This window comes from Mastigoproctus giganteus, chromosome 14, assembly GCF_048544385.1.
Source record: "Mastigoproctus giganteus isolate SK-2022 chromosome 14, ASM4854438v1, whole genome shotgun sequence".
Classification (NCBI taxonomy): domain Eukaryota; kingdom Metazoa; phylum Arthropoda; class Arachnida; order Uropygi; family Thelyphonidae; genus Mastigoproctus; species Mastigoproctus giganteus.
Genome location: NC_143588.1, coordinates 4,159,302 through 4,176,691, shown reverse-complemented (window position 1 = coordinate 4,176,691; position 17,390 = coordinate 4,159,302). Strand labels below are relative to the sequence as shown.

Genomic DNA, 17,390 nt, shown 5'->3' with positions numbered 1-17,390 from the left:
CGATTCTAATGAGCAAAAATAGGAGGAATATTATCCACAGGCTATAAAAGAAAAAATATATTAAGCATAAATTTACCCTTCATTGCCTTACCAATTAAAAAAATTAAATGATACATGAAAATCAGAAGAATATACATGATAATCGGAACAATTAATATGTACTATAGTATGTACATACTAACTAGTTGACATTTCTGTTCACTGACATTTGTGGGTGGGGGTTAAAGTTTAAAACAGTAACAAGATAAGCAATCAATAACAAAGAACACGACACACAAATTGCAAGTAACACGATACATGCAAGTGAGAACGGAGTAACAAGTTACAAAGATTTAAAAATTAATTGCCATAATAACCCACAGAATTCCAGCTGTCGGTATTATTGCAAATTCAATAAGATTGAGTTTACTATCCGTTTATGATCGATTGCACTAAGAGAAAAGCCCAATAAACAGCTAACTGCTGATTGTTTTTTGGTTGTGACCTCCAGAAATCCGACCGAACCACAAGGTGCAGTCGGAGACAATCATAGGGTAATATCCAGTGCTGGGGTCTCCTGCTCCAATTAAACAGCATGTTGTCCCAATTAAGCGAAGTAAACCCTAGCTATTTTCTCAATTGGGTTCTGTTCTTTAAGATTTGTCCCAAATAAATGGCTGCCCCGATTAACCAGTGGCCCAAATAACCGGAATCCACTATATGTACATACGAACTAGTTGATGACATTTGTATGTATGTGTGTGTATATATATATATATATATATATATATATATATATATATATACACACACACACACACACATATACAGGGTGATTCACTACCAGTGCGACAAACTTGCAGGAGGTGTAGGGGGTACAAAGACGAATCGGAATCACATAGCATTGCAAGGTCCGAAATGCCTTCATCATGTGGTAGAGGATGTTGAATGGCGTGTGAACAGCGATCCCGCTGGAAGTCAGCATTTGCGAACCGTTTCTGTTGAAGAAACCAAGTAGCAAAAGTCTTCCGGAGTGGATAATCCGCAGGCTCCAATGATTGCACGCGTTGCAGATGGTATGAACTCATTTGGTTTGTTGACAGTATCCTACATACAGTGGATTGATAAATACCCAATCGTTGGCCTATCACTCGAGTACTCATTTTTTTTTTTTTTTTTTTTTTGTAGTTGTTGGCGCATCGGCTTCTGTGGCCATAATACACCTCCCAAGGTTTTTGCAGTACTTTGATCCAAGCCCGAGGCGGGATTCGATCCCGCGACCTTTGGGTTGCTAGGCAGGCACTTTAACCACCCGGCTGGCCCTGTCGGCCGAGTACTCATACTCGGATTGCCTTCTGCATAACGTAGGACATTCTCCTCATTGTCTGGCGTCCTCGTCGTTCGCTCTCGATTCATTGTACCTCTCGTGAAACAACCAGTCTCACATAACCTTCTGTGTACACGTGCGAAAATCGTATGATGAGGAGCACGCCTGTGCGGGAAATGTTCCTGGTACGAGCACAGAGTGGCACGCCCATTACAGTCCGCAGCTCCATACGCGAGGTGCATGTCGGCCAGTTCAACGTTTGAATACTCGTCCATCCTACTGCCTCGGGAACCGGTTCGCAAATGCTGACTTCCAGCGGGATCGCTGTTCACGCGACCTCCCGTTCAACTTCCTCTACCGCATGATGAAGGCATTTTGGACCCTGCAATGCTATGTGATTCCGATTTGTCTTTGTGCCCCCTACACCTCCTGCAAGTTTGTCACACTGGTAGTGAATCACCCTGTATATATATATATATATGTATATATTTTTTTTTTTTACCATTCAAACCTCTATAGCCATTTTTCAAAATTTAGCCATAGCTTCAGAGCATGAAACATAACTCATTAGCTAAAACACTGACCACCTATTAGCATGTCGGAATGAATTTTGCTGTGATAATTGCTTGCATTCAGCATAAAATTGACCATGAGAGGTCTCCTGCGATATCCTGGATCAGCTGGACAAGATTCCCCAGAGTTCAGCAACAGAGCAAGGCACGTGGCATGGACTGGTGAATGCTGCATTCAATCGCATCCCACCAATATTTGATGGGATTGATGTTGAAAGATGGCAGCAGGGGAACACACGAAATGCTTGGATGTGATCCTTCCAACACAATGCGAGTCTTGTGAGACGATCACCAGATCTACGATCTGGCAGTGAGGGAGTGTTCAATATGAATGGTGAGGGGAATGAAGGGATCCTCTTACCAAGAGAGGCTTAAGTTCTGCAAATTGCAGTGGCTGGAGACTAGGCACCTGCGTGGTGATCTGATTGAGGTGTATAAGGCCTTGAATGGGTTGAGCATGCTGAATTCTGATGGGATCCTTCCACTTGTTCAGATTACGAACCTAAGGGGGCATAAATTCAAATTAAGAAAAGACAGATGTAGAATAGATGTGCGGAAATTTGCCTTTAGCCAGCGGTTGGTTAATTGCTGGAACAAACTTCCATCTGTCGTTGTGGAAGTTGCTAGGTTGAATAAATTTAAGGAGGAACTGGACAGGCATTTGGAGGGAATGGTGTGATATTTTTTTTTTTTTTTTGGCTGATGCTGCATAAGCTCATACACATGCTTTCTTGCATCACATGCCACTACTACTACTACTACCACTACTACCCCATGAAAACATCCCCAAAACCATTATACCACCTCCAGTGGCCTGTTTTCATCCAACTGTGCAGTCTGGTTGCAGGTTTTCACCTGCTCACCGTCAAATATGCACCTGTCCATTGGCATTATGGAGCTGGAATCTTGATTCACCAAGACCAAGCAACTCTCTTCCTGTCGTCCAATGTCCAGGACCAGTACTCCCATGCCCTGGTGTCAATGACAAGTGTTGTCAACATGGGCATGTGAACAGGTTGCTTACTCCGTAGGCCTATCTGCAAGAGTGTTCGCTGGATGTGTGCTCGGAAGAGTTTCTCATGTAGAGGGATCATGCCCCAGGGGCTATAATCTGGTGAGTATGGGCTTGGCACACCCAGGGTCCCGAGCTGGATATCATCATTCTTCTTCTCTCTCACTCGATTTTTTTTTTTTTTTTTGTCGGTGCAGCATAAGCCCCAGGCTTCCTTGCATATTAATAATAATGAGTTGTCTGTTGTCCCAGACAGCATGTGACAACCAGCACTCACCTAGACTGTCAACCAGTGGTGATTGATGGTTGTCACATGCTCTTGAACAGTTAATAATTCCTGCTGTTGTTGAGATGCTGGCTGCCCACCTTCCTAGCATCACATATCATTCCCCCATTCTAACTGCATCAGATCCTTCCCCATTGCATGGACTTCGTACTGCCAAACTAACACTCTACTCTACCCCTGCTATTTGGTTTTTAGGAGCATTAGCAACTAAGGCCATATTGCTCCAGGGATATGCGGTGGTCATTCCCTGATCTTTCTGCCTCCTCCGTATTTGGTGGTCACGGGCTCAAACCCCAGTCTAATCAAGAAGTGTGTGCTATGCACTGCTGCTCCTGCTCACTCCTAAGTGTTGTGCAATGAATTCACTCATGGAGATGAGTGGATTCATCCCACAGCTGTGGTCATAATGTTTTGGCTCATTAGTGTATGTTCATATGAACTTTTTTTCACTTATTTAGGTCTATAAAGCCAACCATTCTGCAAATTTACATAAATCTATTTTGTTCATTTTCAGTCAAGACAAAGTAAATGAAATAAATTGGAATATAACATGCCAATTTCTTTATCTCTCTATACATTAAAAGAGTTTTCCTCCTAGTGATATTTATTCAAGCCAATGGAAGAAGAGGGCGAGGCAATTACGTCACTACAAATGCAATTAATTATTGACAACTGCCTCCATAACGTTCACCAACCTCATGCACGTGTTTCACTGTCTTAACATTTGATGTTCCATTGTAACGTTTTTTGTATATTAATGAATTTTGTATATTTGTAAATAGTTTAGTATTTTGTAAATATTTGTATAGTTTCTAAATATTTCAGTTAAATATATTTAAGTCCTGCTCTTTCGGATGCAATAATATTCCTCATGCATTATGGAACCCGAAGCAAAAGACCTTTGGCTAAAATCTATTATTTGGGTACAACTTGTTTCCGCTAAGTGGGCGTGATCATAGAACAGAGTGATTGTACGGTCGAGTTCTGTGATTGGGTGATTATTGTGAATGTGTTTTGTTTCTGATTTTTTTGTGTTGTTGAGGAGGGAGGGGATGATTAGCTTAGGTAGGTATTTATCCCCCAATCCGCTGTTTTAAAATCAGAAAACGAGTTCCCGATTTTAAAACAGCGGCAAGTGGGGGGATAAACACCCTAGGCATGTCAACCTAGGAGGAAAGGGGACAAGGCTAAACAGTGAGTGGCACCTGCCAATCACTGCCTTCTTCCTAACTTTTTAGTCGAAGTATGGAGTGGTACCAAACATCTGAATTTTTACCAGGCCTTTTCCTAAGTGACCTATGTAAATGCACGTAAATATTACATAGTGATATTTATTCGACATTGAGAATTCTGCACACTACAAATGAACAGGTAAATAATTACATAGGTCATTTCCTGATTAGATATCAATGTGCGTTTCAACAGGTGTGTGTTTTACATAGAAAAGATTTGACTTACTCCATCATACATCTACATATTACACAGAAAGGGTGCACAGGGGTTGGCGAGCAAAGCCCCCTAGTATATATTCTTTTTATTTTAAAGTATATCAAAATATCAAATGTAGCTAAGTGCTAATTTTTTATGGAACATTACACAGAACACCAACTGAAAAATACTCGTTAATTATAACAGAAAGCCAATGACTCTCAAAATTCTGACAATGCATCATCCCCAGGGATGGGGGAGCAACAATACGTTAAGAATTTTTAACCATTAATTCACAAACTGTAGAAAAGGAGCTCCAGTAAAAAAAGCTTGGGTAGCACTAATATATAGAAGAACAACCATAATGAGTCTCACAGCCAATTAATTAGAGATAAATACAGATGTTGGGGAGGTAATTTTACTTATACCAATTATGTCAGCTGGCTTTCTGAGATCCTCATTCAGTCTAGCAGATTTACTAATAATTCACTTTTTTTTTTTCCTAACTAAAAAAAAAAGATAAAGTTATTTTAAATTACTCTTTATGATCACATTTTATCATTAATTTTCTATCTTTTAAAAAAGGAAAAAATTCCATCTGTCACTTACCTTCCAATTAAATCAGTGACAGGACTCTTCCAAGAAGCCATTTGTAAAGCAAGATCTGCTAGAGCCAAACAAAGCTATATAAATCAAAGAAAATGAATGGAAAGAAAAATGAAAATATATGTATGAAAAAGGTGAAAACATTCTAAAAAGCAGTTTACTAAAGTGAAACGCTATGGAAAAACAAGAGGAATTTCTAAAATTTTTCCAATTTATATTCAAGTTTAGAATGGATTTCTTTAATCTAGCAGTCTCCAACTCTTGAATTCTACTTTTGCAAATAACATTGTATCCATATGCAATATTTATTATAGGACGTCCACAAACCTCCTTGATAAAACTAAAAGGTTATTGTGTAAATAACCTTTTAGAGAAACCACTTCCAGGTGATAGAGTATATCTTCAAATTTTTATTCACCAACCAGAAAATGTCCATACTGCAGTAGTATTAAGCTGCCTACTCATGAGTAGACAGCTTAATCACAATTTGGCCTTTTGAACAATAAGTTGTTGCAAAGGATAGAGACTTCTTTGGAGAAGCTACTGTCACAAGCATCATATATCCAGACATTTTACAGAATTTTATTCTGTCACAACTGCAGGATAACACATGGCTTGATTTTCCAACAAGATGGAGCTCCATTACATTAACATAAAGAAGTGAGTGCATACCTAAACACCATTTTCTGGAAAACGGATTGGAAGAGGAGAAGCAAATTTTGACCCTCATGATACTCTGATCTCACTCCTTTTATTTATGAAAGACAAGGAATGCTCCATCTATGCCAGGAATCATTATGGACTGTAAACAAAGCTTTTATGAAAAATCAGCCTGATTGACAGAGATATGTTGTGCAAAATATGAGAGAAACTAATTTATAGGTAGCAGATCTACAGGATAAATAAAAGGGCCATTATCAAACACTTCCAATAAAAACTTGAAAATATCCACTATCACTTGGATGTTGTTTCAGATTTGTATCACATACCCTATTCACACAATGTTTTAATTCTGTGAAGGAGGTTTGTGGACATCATCCTATATAACTTTGTATCATGATTTGGTGAGAAGAGTAATGTGACAATTGTATTGTTTATTTGTAAGAGGTTTCTAAAAGCTTTTTTGTGATAATCTATAGTGAGAAATTAAATAAAAATATTCCAGTAACAGAAAGCATTTAGTCTTGATTCCTAAATATTCCACCTAATTCACTTAGCACTCGGGATGAAAAAAGACAAAATCTGCAAAGGTCATCAATTTGCAAATAGCTGTCCATATGAATAACTACAGACATAACTTTAATCTCTGGAACAGGGAAAATAATAGAATCATAGTTAAAGAAGTAATGCATGATCACTTTGAAGAATGGAACCATAAGGTAATCAGATGGTTTGTTAAAGGAAGATCATGTTTCACCAATCTCATTAGCCACTATGAGATTGTCATAAAAAACAAGATGGAAAGAATAATTTTGTCATCATATACTTAGATTTGTACCACAGATATGACTGTTGCATAAATTGGAGCAAGCAGGATTAGGGAGAAGTTACCATTATGGTTACAAGTTAGAGCAAATGCATCAGATCTCACAGCTAACTGCTAAATAGTTATAAGATTGGCATCATTTCATATTGTGAATACCTTCATGAGTTGCCATGATATTGCGCTACCTCAAATAAGTAACTCTTCACCATAGGAGAAGACTACTATTACTTACTCTCAGCAGATGCCACCACCCAGGGCACCGTTTCAGAGCTGATTGGCTCCTCTTCAGTGGATGAGCAGGCACTCTGGTGTTGCAATGATGGCAAGACAGTTGCCAAGTATAACTCCACAATATGAGAGATGCTTGATGGTGTGTAGTAATCTGAATTACGTCACATTTTAGGGCAGAAACCTCAAGTTGCATAGTGAGTTAACATGCTTATAAGTTAGTGCAAATGCATCAGATCTGTTCGTAGCTAACTATTAAATAATTATAAGATTGGCATCAATATGTATATCTCATATTGTGAATACCTTCACGAGTTGCCATGATATTGCGCTAACTTGAATAAGTAACTCTTCACCATAGGAGAAGACTACTGTTACTTATTCTCAGTGGATGCCACCACCCAGACAGAATATGAGATATACATAATGATGCCAATCTTATAACTATTTAATAGTTAGCTGCGGGCAGATCTGATGCATTTGCACTAACTTGTAAGCATGTTAACTCACTACGCAACTTAAGGCTTCTGCCCTAAAATGCGACGTAATTCAAATTACTACACACCAACAGGCATCTCTCATATTGTGGAGTTATACATCGCAACTGCCTTGCATCATTGCAACACCAGGGTGCTTGCCCGCCCACTGAAAAGGAACCAATCAGCTCCAAAACAGTGTCATCTGGGTGGTTGTTGTTGTTTGGTTTTTAGGAGCATTAGCAACTAAGGCCATATTGCTCCGGGAATATGCGGTGGTCATTCCCTGACCTTTCCGCATCCTCCGTATTTGGTGGTGACGGGCTCGAACCCCGGTCTAATCAAGAAGCATGTGCTACGCACTGCTGCTCCTTCCCACCTGGCTACGGAGGCGCCGTGTCATCTGGGTGGTGGCATCCACTGAGAATAAGTAACAACAGTCTTCTCCAATGGTGAAGAGTTACTTATTTGAGGTAGTGAATATTATGGCAACTGATTGCGAAGGTATTCACAATATGAGATAAACATAATGATGCCAATCTTATAACTATTTAGTAGTTAGCTGCAAGCAGATCTGATGCATTTGCACTAACTTGTAAGCATGTTAACTCACTATGCAACTTAAGGCTTCTGCCCTAAAATGCGACGTAATTTAAGTTACCATTAATGGTTAAGTGGTAGGAGACAAAGTGGATATAAATAGCCACTGAACTTAACAAGATGGAAAGAATAATTCAGTCATCATATACTTAGATTTGTACCACAGATATGACTGTTGTATAAACTGGAGCAAGCAGGATTAGGGACAAGTTACCATTATGGTTAAGTGGTAGGAGACAAAGTGGATATAAATAGCCACTGAACTTAACAGGCTATTATGGTGGTTTGCACAAGGATCGGTTTTGGGCTCATTACTCTTTAATGTTCATCAATAATACTGATCTAAGTATTTCAAGTTTAATGTCTCAGTTTGCTGTCACAGCAATGGGCACAGTAGTCAATGACAGTAATTGAAGCTACTTCCACACAATCTAGATAAACTAAGCAGATGGGCTGGAAAATGGCATTTGACAGCAACAATTGATGTTTAACAGTGATAAATGTAAGCTACTGCATTTGGGAAGTAGCAATCCCAGAATAACATATCATTTACATTATACAAAATTCAAGGAAGTAGAGCAGAAAAATATCTAAGGGTAACTGTATCGTCCGACACGAAACCTCACAGCAGTGCAAGCAGCCTGCTACAAAAGCTCATGGAATTCTGTCAATTAAATACAGGAACATTGCCAGAAGAGACAAAAGAAGTCATCATCCCACTGTATCAAGCAATTGCTGGATCCAATCACTGCAAAAAGATTTGAAAACATATTAGGAAGGTCTGTTGGAAAGGATTCAGAGAAGAGCAAACAAGATTGGCTACGGATATAAAAGTATACTTACTTAACAAGTAAGTTTCCTTTTATTATATCTGGACTTACTCAATAAGTAAGGTCAATATTGTAAAAATGTCGCAAGATATGTTTGAAAGTGTTTCCCATTCTGCCCAGACATGATAGGCGGGAGTATATGATGAGAGTCTTGTCAATCAGTTTGGACGTGGACAGATTGTGAAAGGCTCATGGGGTAGAATTTTTCCCAGTGTGGTCTGTGCTAGTTAATAGGAGAGACCGCTTCTACAGGGATGGCATACACTTAAATAGAAAGGGTGCAAGAATATTTGCTGATGCTATCGAGGCAGTGTTAGGTGGGTCGGAAACTGCTAGCTTGGGGGGATACACAGACTAATAGATTAACAGCAGAAGTGAAAGTGATTCTTGCATTGCTTCTATTGGAATGCACAGCAGCCTGAAAAAACAAGGTGCTGGGGATTTCAAGGACTGCTGGGAGCCATTACAGAAGTAAATACATGGGCTATGTTAAGGTAACTAAAGGTAGGAATAGGTGCATGTATACTTGCATGTACACCAATTTTTAGTAAATAAATTTTATGTGCAAGTCAAAACACCAAAGACAGATATTGTTGGGTGATCACAAATGTGGTGACATACAGATATAAGCAATGCAGAAATGGAATTTGGGGAGTACACTGTGAACAGAAAGGATAGAAAAGGAGGACAGGTTGTTATTATTAGCCATATGTTGCAAGGAAGCCTGAGGCTTATGCTGCACCAGCCAAAAAAAAAAAAAAAAAATTCCCGAGTTACCCTGAGAGGGGGAAGGGGGTAGGGAAGGAGGGAGAGAGAGAGAGAGAGGAATAACCAAGAAAAAGAAGAATGATGATATCCAGCTCAGGACCCTTAGTTTGCAAGCCCATACTCACCAGATGTGAGCCCCTGGGTTATGCTTTTTAGTTAAGAAACACAAAATCTAAGGGAGTGCATCCAGTTGACATGGGTGTTGTTGTTTTTTGGTGCAAGGCTACTTAGGCCATATTGCACCTATCACCGTTATGAATGTTACACATGCATGTTCACTGTTATGGCATTACTCAAAAATGATCATATCATTTTATCTGTTTTGTAACGTGAAAAGAACTCCAGCAGATTAGCTTTGTTATCTATGATGTGGCAGAGTGTCAAGGGTTCTTTAAGGTTTGGCAGAAAGCTAAAAGAGACTTGGTGGGCAATGGTGTATAAAGTACACTCAACAAGAATATTAGAATTAGTAGAGGCATATGATGCAAGAAAACAAGCTTATACAGCATCAACCAAAAAAAAAAACACGCTCCCATTTCACCCCTCCATTCGTTTCAAATACTTGTTCAGCTCAGCCTTAAATTTATTTAGGCTATCAACTTCCACAACAAAGGATGGAAGTCTGTTCCACCAACCAACTTTTTTTTTTAACATGTGATGTGAGCAGTACACGAAGGAACCAGTTTTTTCCTGCTTCCTTCATGTATCGTGGCCATGAGATCCAACTGGATAGTGCGGCACCATCTTGATATCCAAGCCCGAGGCGGGATTCGAACCCACGACCTTTGGGTTGCCAGGCAGACACTTTACCCACCCGGCTAGCCCGGTTGGCACCAACCAACTACCTGCTGGCTAAAGGCAAACTTCTGCACATCTATTCTACAACCGTCTTTCCTCAATTTGAATTTATGCCCCCTCAGGCGATTATTCTGAGCAAGAGGAAGAATCCCATCAGCATTGAGCATGCTCAATCAAACCATTCAAGGCTTTATACACCTCAATCAGATCACCTCACAGGTACCTAGTCTCCAGACACTGTAATTTTCAAAACTTAAGCCTTTCTTCGTAAGAGCAACCCTTTGTTCCTTTTTTTTTTTTTTTTTGTTAGTTGTTGGCGCATCAGCCTCTATGGCCATATTGCACCTCCCAAAGTTTTTGCATTTTACTGTGATCCAAGCCCGAGGCGGGAATTGAACCCGCGACCTTTGGGTTGCCAGGCAGGCACTTTACCTACCTGGCTAGCCCGGTCGGCTTGTTCCATTCACTAATCTTGTTGCCCTTCTCTGTATTCGTTCCAACAGCTCTATATCCTTCTTAAAATGAGGCCTCCAGACCTGTATACAGTACTCAGGGTGTAGCCTGACCATTGCCTTATACAAGGGGATAATCACCTCCTTATCCCTGTTAGAAAAATTCCTGTATATCATTAACAAGACACCATGAGCTACTCTTGCAGACCATCTGCACTGTTCAATAAACTTCATATCCGTCTGCACAATTACCCCCAGGTCCTTTTCGTTCTCTACCACTGTCAGTGTAGTACTAGAGTTGATACGTTACTCTGGGGTTACTGCTTCCCATATGTAGTACTTTACATTTGTCAATGTTAAACTTCATTTGCCACCTCTCAGCCCATACGCTCAACTTTTCTAGATCCTGTTGCAATAAGCTTGATTGTAAGTGGAGAGTTGCACTGTGTGCATTGTGGAAGATCATTACGTGTGACGAGATAAAGGTGGGTAAGATGACTGTGGCCAATTCGCACTCTGGTTAAGATTACTTCCTCCCTTCTGCTTATACAGAAACTGGAGGTCCACAATTGCGGTTCAGGTTTTATTTGGCGGAATTTATTATGCATTTGGGCTTGCCATTGAATTCTCTATTGATCTCTACATATTCTTCGTATGTTACTTTTGTAGTCAAGATACAGAACATAATACTGTGATAATTCTCTGTTGGATAGATGTTTAGCAGCACAGTCCGCACATTTGTTTCTGGCATCCCAGCATGGCCTGGAATCCAGCAGAAAATGACGACCCGCTGGAGCTCTTGGAGATACATCAATTTGGATTTTATGAACTTTATTAAAGGATGTGTTTCAGAGGAAGTATTCTGTAAAGCTATAACTGCACTTTGGGAGTCTGTGCATATCATGCTTTTAGGGATGGTCAGATGGAGAATATTTTCTATTGCAAGTTTGATGGCGCACAATTCAGCTGTATAGCTGCTGCATTCACTGGGAAGTGATATGGAGAAGGTTTCATGAGGGAAAACGGCTATTGCTGCACCCACTCCACTATCAGATTTTGATCCATCAGTGTATATTTTTGAAAAATGCAAGTAATTTTGTGTGAGAAATATGGAGTTGTTGTATATTGACATTTGCAAGGGAGTGCTTCCCCCAGTTTAGAAAATAACTGTCACAGGGTGGTTTAATAGAGGACCATGGGGGGATCCGTACTATTTGAATCTTGAAGAACTTTGTCAGGATGTATATTCCAAGTTCGCGATAATGCCTGAGCTCTGAGAGCAGAAGGCTGAACTGCCTTGGGTTTATTTCTATAGAACATTGTGAACTGAGGGTCATTAAGTATTGGCCTAATGGGATGGGTAGGTAGACTTTGGATTTTAGTTGAGAAGTAACATCTTTTTCCTGAGGCTTAGAGGAAGTTCATGAGCTTCAATGTAAAGACTTTGAACTGGCAAAGTTCTATAAGCACCTATAGAAATCCTCAGGGCAGAGTGTTGAATTGGTGCAAGTTGTGCAAGCACACTCTCCCTAGTAGAATCATACACCGGGGCACTGTAATCAAAGCAAGATCTGATTAGGGCTCTATACAAGTGAAGTAACGTATAGCACCCTATGATGTATAAGAAATTACTCTGAGTATGTTCATTTTTTTCTGGCAAGATGTCCATAGATGTTTAACTTGCTCCACGAAGTTCAATTTACTATCGAAAGTCAGACCAAGGAGACAAATGCGGTTCACAACTGAGATAGGCTGGTTTGTTAAGTGTACCTCTGGATCTGGATGCATTTTCTGTTTCTTATAAAAGTGAACTACTTTAGATTTTGAAGAAGAGAGTCGATGCCCATTCTGTGCCATCCATAGCTGAATATTATTAATTGAAATTTGGAGCTGCCACTCAATGGAGGTCATGTTTTCCGAACTGCAAGAAACATTCTTTCTTTCCTTTTTTTTTTTTTAGGAGCATTAGCAACTAAGGCCATATTGCTCCGGGATATGCGGTGGTCATTCCCTGATCTTTCCGCATCCTCCGTATTTGGTGGTGACGGGCTCGAACCCCGGTCTAATCAAGAAGCGTGTGCTATGCACTGCTGCTCCTTCCCACCTGGCTATGGAGGCGCCTGCAAGAAACAGTGAGATCATCAGCATAGAGATATGAATTCACAGTGTTGGGAACATTTTTAGTCATGTGATTTATTCTTATTGCAAATAAGGTGGCACTGAGCAGAGCTTTGTGGGACCCCTTCTTCTTGTATATATATGTTTGGGAGAGGACTTGTCGGTATCGGACTTGAAGGAATCTGTGAAGGAAGTTCAATATGAAATATGGTAAATTGCCTCTCAAGTCAAGGGAATGCAGATCTCTCAAGATACCAAAACGCCATGTGTTGTCGAAGGCTTTTTCTGTATTAAGGCATACAATGATGAGATGCTCATTTCGAATGAATGCATTCCTGATGTTTGTTTCCGCTTTGACCATGAGATCCAGGGCTCATCTATTTTTTCTGAAACCAAATTGATTGTCAGAAATTATATTTTTAGAGTCAAGAAACCAAGTAAGTCTATGGTGAATTCTTTTTTCCAGGTTTTACTTAAGCAGCTGGTGAGAGAAATGGGTCTATAGTTTTCAGGAATGGAATGATCTTTTCCTGGTTTGGGAATTGCTATTATATAGGAGTGATGCCAGGAACTGGGGAAAGAACGTTCAAGAAAGATGCGATTGAAAAATATGAGCAGTGAAGATATGATTTTTTGGGGTAGATATGGCTTCTTGAAGTTCAAGCATTGTAAGTGGTTGATTATAGGGTAAAGAACATGTACTCGTAGGTCTGAAGTTCAGTTTGGACTTTTTGGCTAATACTTTGATCTTCTGGAATGATGGATCATATGCTGTTGAGGCAGATAACTGTGAAAAAACAGTCCCTAAGGCATTTGCTATATTTGTAGGAGAAGAAAGCTCCTGCCCATTCCAGTTGAGAAGTGGGGAGGATAATGGGGAAATTTGCCATTTAGTTGTTTTATTTTTCTCCATATTATTCTTGAATCAGTATTTTTATTAATCGAGCTCGCAAATCGAATCCAAGATTCTCTTTTAGCTTTCTTCCTAATATGACGAGCCTTGGCTCTGGTTCTCTTGTTTGTAGTTTATAAGATTGGTGGTAGTGGGATGTTTTCGAAACAGATTTCATGCTCGGTTTTTTCTTTTTTTGCACCTTTGCACTCTTCGTTCATTTTGCACCACCAATAATTTATGGTTATATGGATTGTTGACTGTGATTATGGAATCGCAGTGCATGCAGCAGCCAATATTTGTCTCATGATGTGATCGGTAACTGTGTCGATAGGACAGGTTTCGATATGTTCATCAAAGGACACTCGGAAAGTGAATTTTGCTCAATCTGCTCTGGAAAATTTCCATTTACGTAGTTTTCTGAAATCATGGAATTTGCTGTTTGAATCTTACATATTAACGGAAAGTGATCACTATTGAGCGGGTTGTCGAGGGCTGTCCTCTCAATACTAGGAAAGAGGGACGGAGAGCAGATGGAAAGATCTATTGCAGAAATTCTACCCATAGAGAGATGGATATAAGTTGGCAAGCCAATATTTAGTAGTTAGATTTTGTCTGTCAGCAAGCTGTTCAATAAGTTGTCCTCGTCCATCTGCATTGGGAGAACCCCACAATGGATGGTGTCCATTGAAGTCACCCAATAAACAGATAGGGGTTGGCAACTGCAGAATAAGATCTTCCAGTTCATGGATGGTATAGGAGTGAATGGGCGATAGGTAGATAGAGACAAGTGACAAAGTAATACCAATCACTAAACATGTTGCAACAGCTTCGATGGAGGTTTGTAAAGGAATGAGTTGCAAGGTACACGTGAGTCTGGGAGTATGGCAACCCCTCCATGAGCATTATTTGTAGCAGTTCTGTCTTTTCTAAAAAGTGCATCATAATTCTTAACTGAGAGAGACACATGCCATGTTAAATTTGTCTCTTGCAGGCAGATGCCTATAGGATGGTAATGATCAATTAACTCATGGATATCATCAATGTTACTGCGAATTCCTCTACAGTTCCACTGTATGATTTGGTGCATTATTTGGTTTTGTTACATGAGGATGATTCCGATTCTTTTTTATTCCCAGGCTGTTTGTGGCGATCGTGTTTCATTTTCTCTCTTCTTGGAAAGGTTGGGCATCCAGTATCCATGTCATCTTCTACATGAAGGTCTAGGATAGGTTCATTTGGATCAGCATTGTTATCAGCGTCCATATTGACCAAAGTGATATTGTTTGTCTTCCTGTTTGGAACTGGGTCAGTTTTTGATTTTGAAATATCTGATGGTCTATGTGGGGTAGTTGGTGGGACTGTGACTGGGATGTTGTTGGCTCTATCTACTACCTGTTGCTCCTTTGGAGTCTGTTTCATCGATGGTGACAGTACAGATCAGTTAAGGGAACTGATACTTCAGTTTGTGTTGCCATTGACTGATATTTTTGCATTGCTGCTACATACACATTCTTGGGTGCATTGAGCATAATTTGCTTTTTTGCCTGTTGGTATGTGACTTTTCATTCTACACTGTACCTCTGGATTTTTTTTTTTTTTTTCCTGTTTTCCAGAGGTAGCATTATTTGGAGTAGGCTGGATGTGTGCCTTTGCAATTCGGACAGTGCAGTGTTTTGGCATCACACTCTGTTTGCAAAGGTTCTTTTGACCCACAGTTTGGACAGACTGGATCTCCTCAACAAGCCATTTGCGAATGACCAAATTTTTGGCACTTGTAGCATCTTATAGGATTTGGAATAAAGGGTCGTACTCGGCAGTTGAGATAGCCAGCTTTTACACTGGATGGTAAGATAGGTGTTCCGAATGTCAGGATGATGTTGCAGGTGGGAATAAGATCTCCATCTTTCCTGATCATGATGTGTTTGGCTTGTATCCCTTTTTAAGGTTTGAGTTCCTGGACCAGTTCATCTTCTGTTACATTTATCAGATCCCACTCTGCAATTACTCCCTTGGAAGTATTTTAATGTTGCATGTGGGGTGACTTGAATGGGTTGTCCTCCAAATGTTGTTAGTTTCAGCGGTCTCTCAGAATGTGCACGACTCACAGTTTCTACCAAGAGGTCTCGAAATCTGAGTCTTCTCACCATTTTGGGAGAGCCCACCACATTTTCCAAACATTTCTGTATAAAAAATGGTGAGAGAGTGCTCATAGATTTGTCTGACAGACTGAAAGATAAGGAATGATGGGCATTCCTGTTGGTCTGTGTCTGTACACAGTCGTTTAGACTTTGTTGCATCATGGATAATTTCGTGATCAGCATCACTGACAGTACTGGATAAGCATCTAGGCCGCTCAAGCTCTGGGTAATCGTCATAGTCCATGGTTAGCCTCTTTTTGCCCTGGTGGGTTGACTTTCCCTCCCAAGTTTCTGGCCCCGCCCAAGTTTCTGGGGAGGCAGGATTAGTGCCACAAGGAGGCCAAGCGGTTAGATAAGCTAGTTGCTTAGTAAAAAAAGTAATATATGTAATGAAAAAGAAAGGTGAATTTCCTTTCTGTTCTTACTTGTCACTTTCCAAGTGTAGAATGGATTATAAATGAACTACTAATAGAGAACTATATAACTTAAAATGAACTTTTATCACTGAGAAAGATCGCTATATAATAGCACTTTGAACGCTTGACTTCGAATTCACTTGACACCCTGGGCCTGACGTGGGTGGACAGTGCAAATGTTGAGTCAGTTTGGTGTGACATAAGCACTGGAAAATTGAGAGTAGGATTGTATTATAAGCCTAATGACTCTTATGAGTACAATGAACAACTGCACAGGGAAATAGAGTGGGTGAGTAAATCAGATTGTATTATAATGGGGGATTTTAACTTTCCAGATAGTGACTGGAACTTGTATGTTGGTCACTTGCACACTAGCAAGTCTTTTTTGGATTTATTGGATGATTGTTTTCTACAGCAGCATGTTCGAGAGGCAACCAGAGGGTTTAATACTCTTGATCTGATTATCAGCAATAATTCTTCATGCATTAAGAATCTGCAGATGAAGCAACCACTAGGTGGCAGTGATCACAGTGTGCTGATGTGGAATTTACTCAAAGAATTTACTTCAATCGGGAGTAAAGGGAACAGTTTTTGCTTTTTTAAAAGTGACTACAGTGGTCGCAGAGATTTTTTAATTTCTATACAGTGGGACCAACTGATAATGTTACTAACAGCAAATTCTAAATGGGAAGCATTAATCTTGTAAGCTACTAGGCTTTTCATACCAACTAAGAAATTCTGTTCAAGTTTTAGGCCTAAATGGATGTCAGATGAACTAATGAGACATGTGGCAAAGAAGAAAAATGCATGGGATACATACATAATAACAGGTGACACAAGCCTATGGTAGCTATAAGCTGGCTTTAATCAAGTCACAAAGGAGATTAGGCAAGCAGAGGCAGATTACGAGAAATCTTTGGCAAAGGATTCAAAGAAACACAGCAAAGAATTTCTTATTTATGTAAACTCTAAAAG

General features: G+C 39.9%; 1 protein-coding gene across 2 annotated transcripts in view; it reads right to left on the bottom strand.

The window, feature by feature from the left end:
* Window positions 1-17,390, bottom strand: part of LOC150074954 (transportin-3-like) — a 742,971-nt gene that overhangs the window by 620,703 nt on the left and 104,878 nt on the right. For both annotated transcript variants that reach the window (XM_090388987.1, XM_090388988.1), the window contains one exon: window positions 5,214-5,287. In XM_090388987.1, the coding sequence (XP_090245113.1) occupies window positions 5,214-5,287 (74 nt within the window). The remainder of the gene's footprint in view (window positions 1-5,213; window positions 5,288-17,390) is intronic.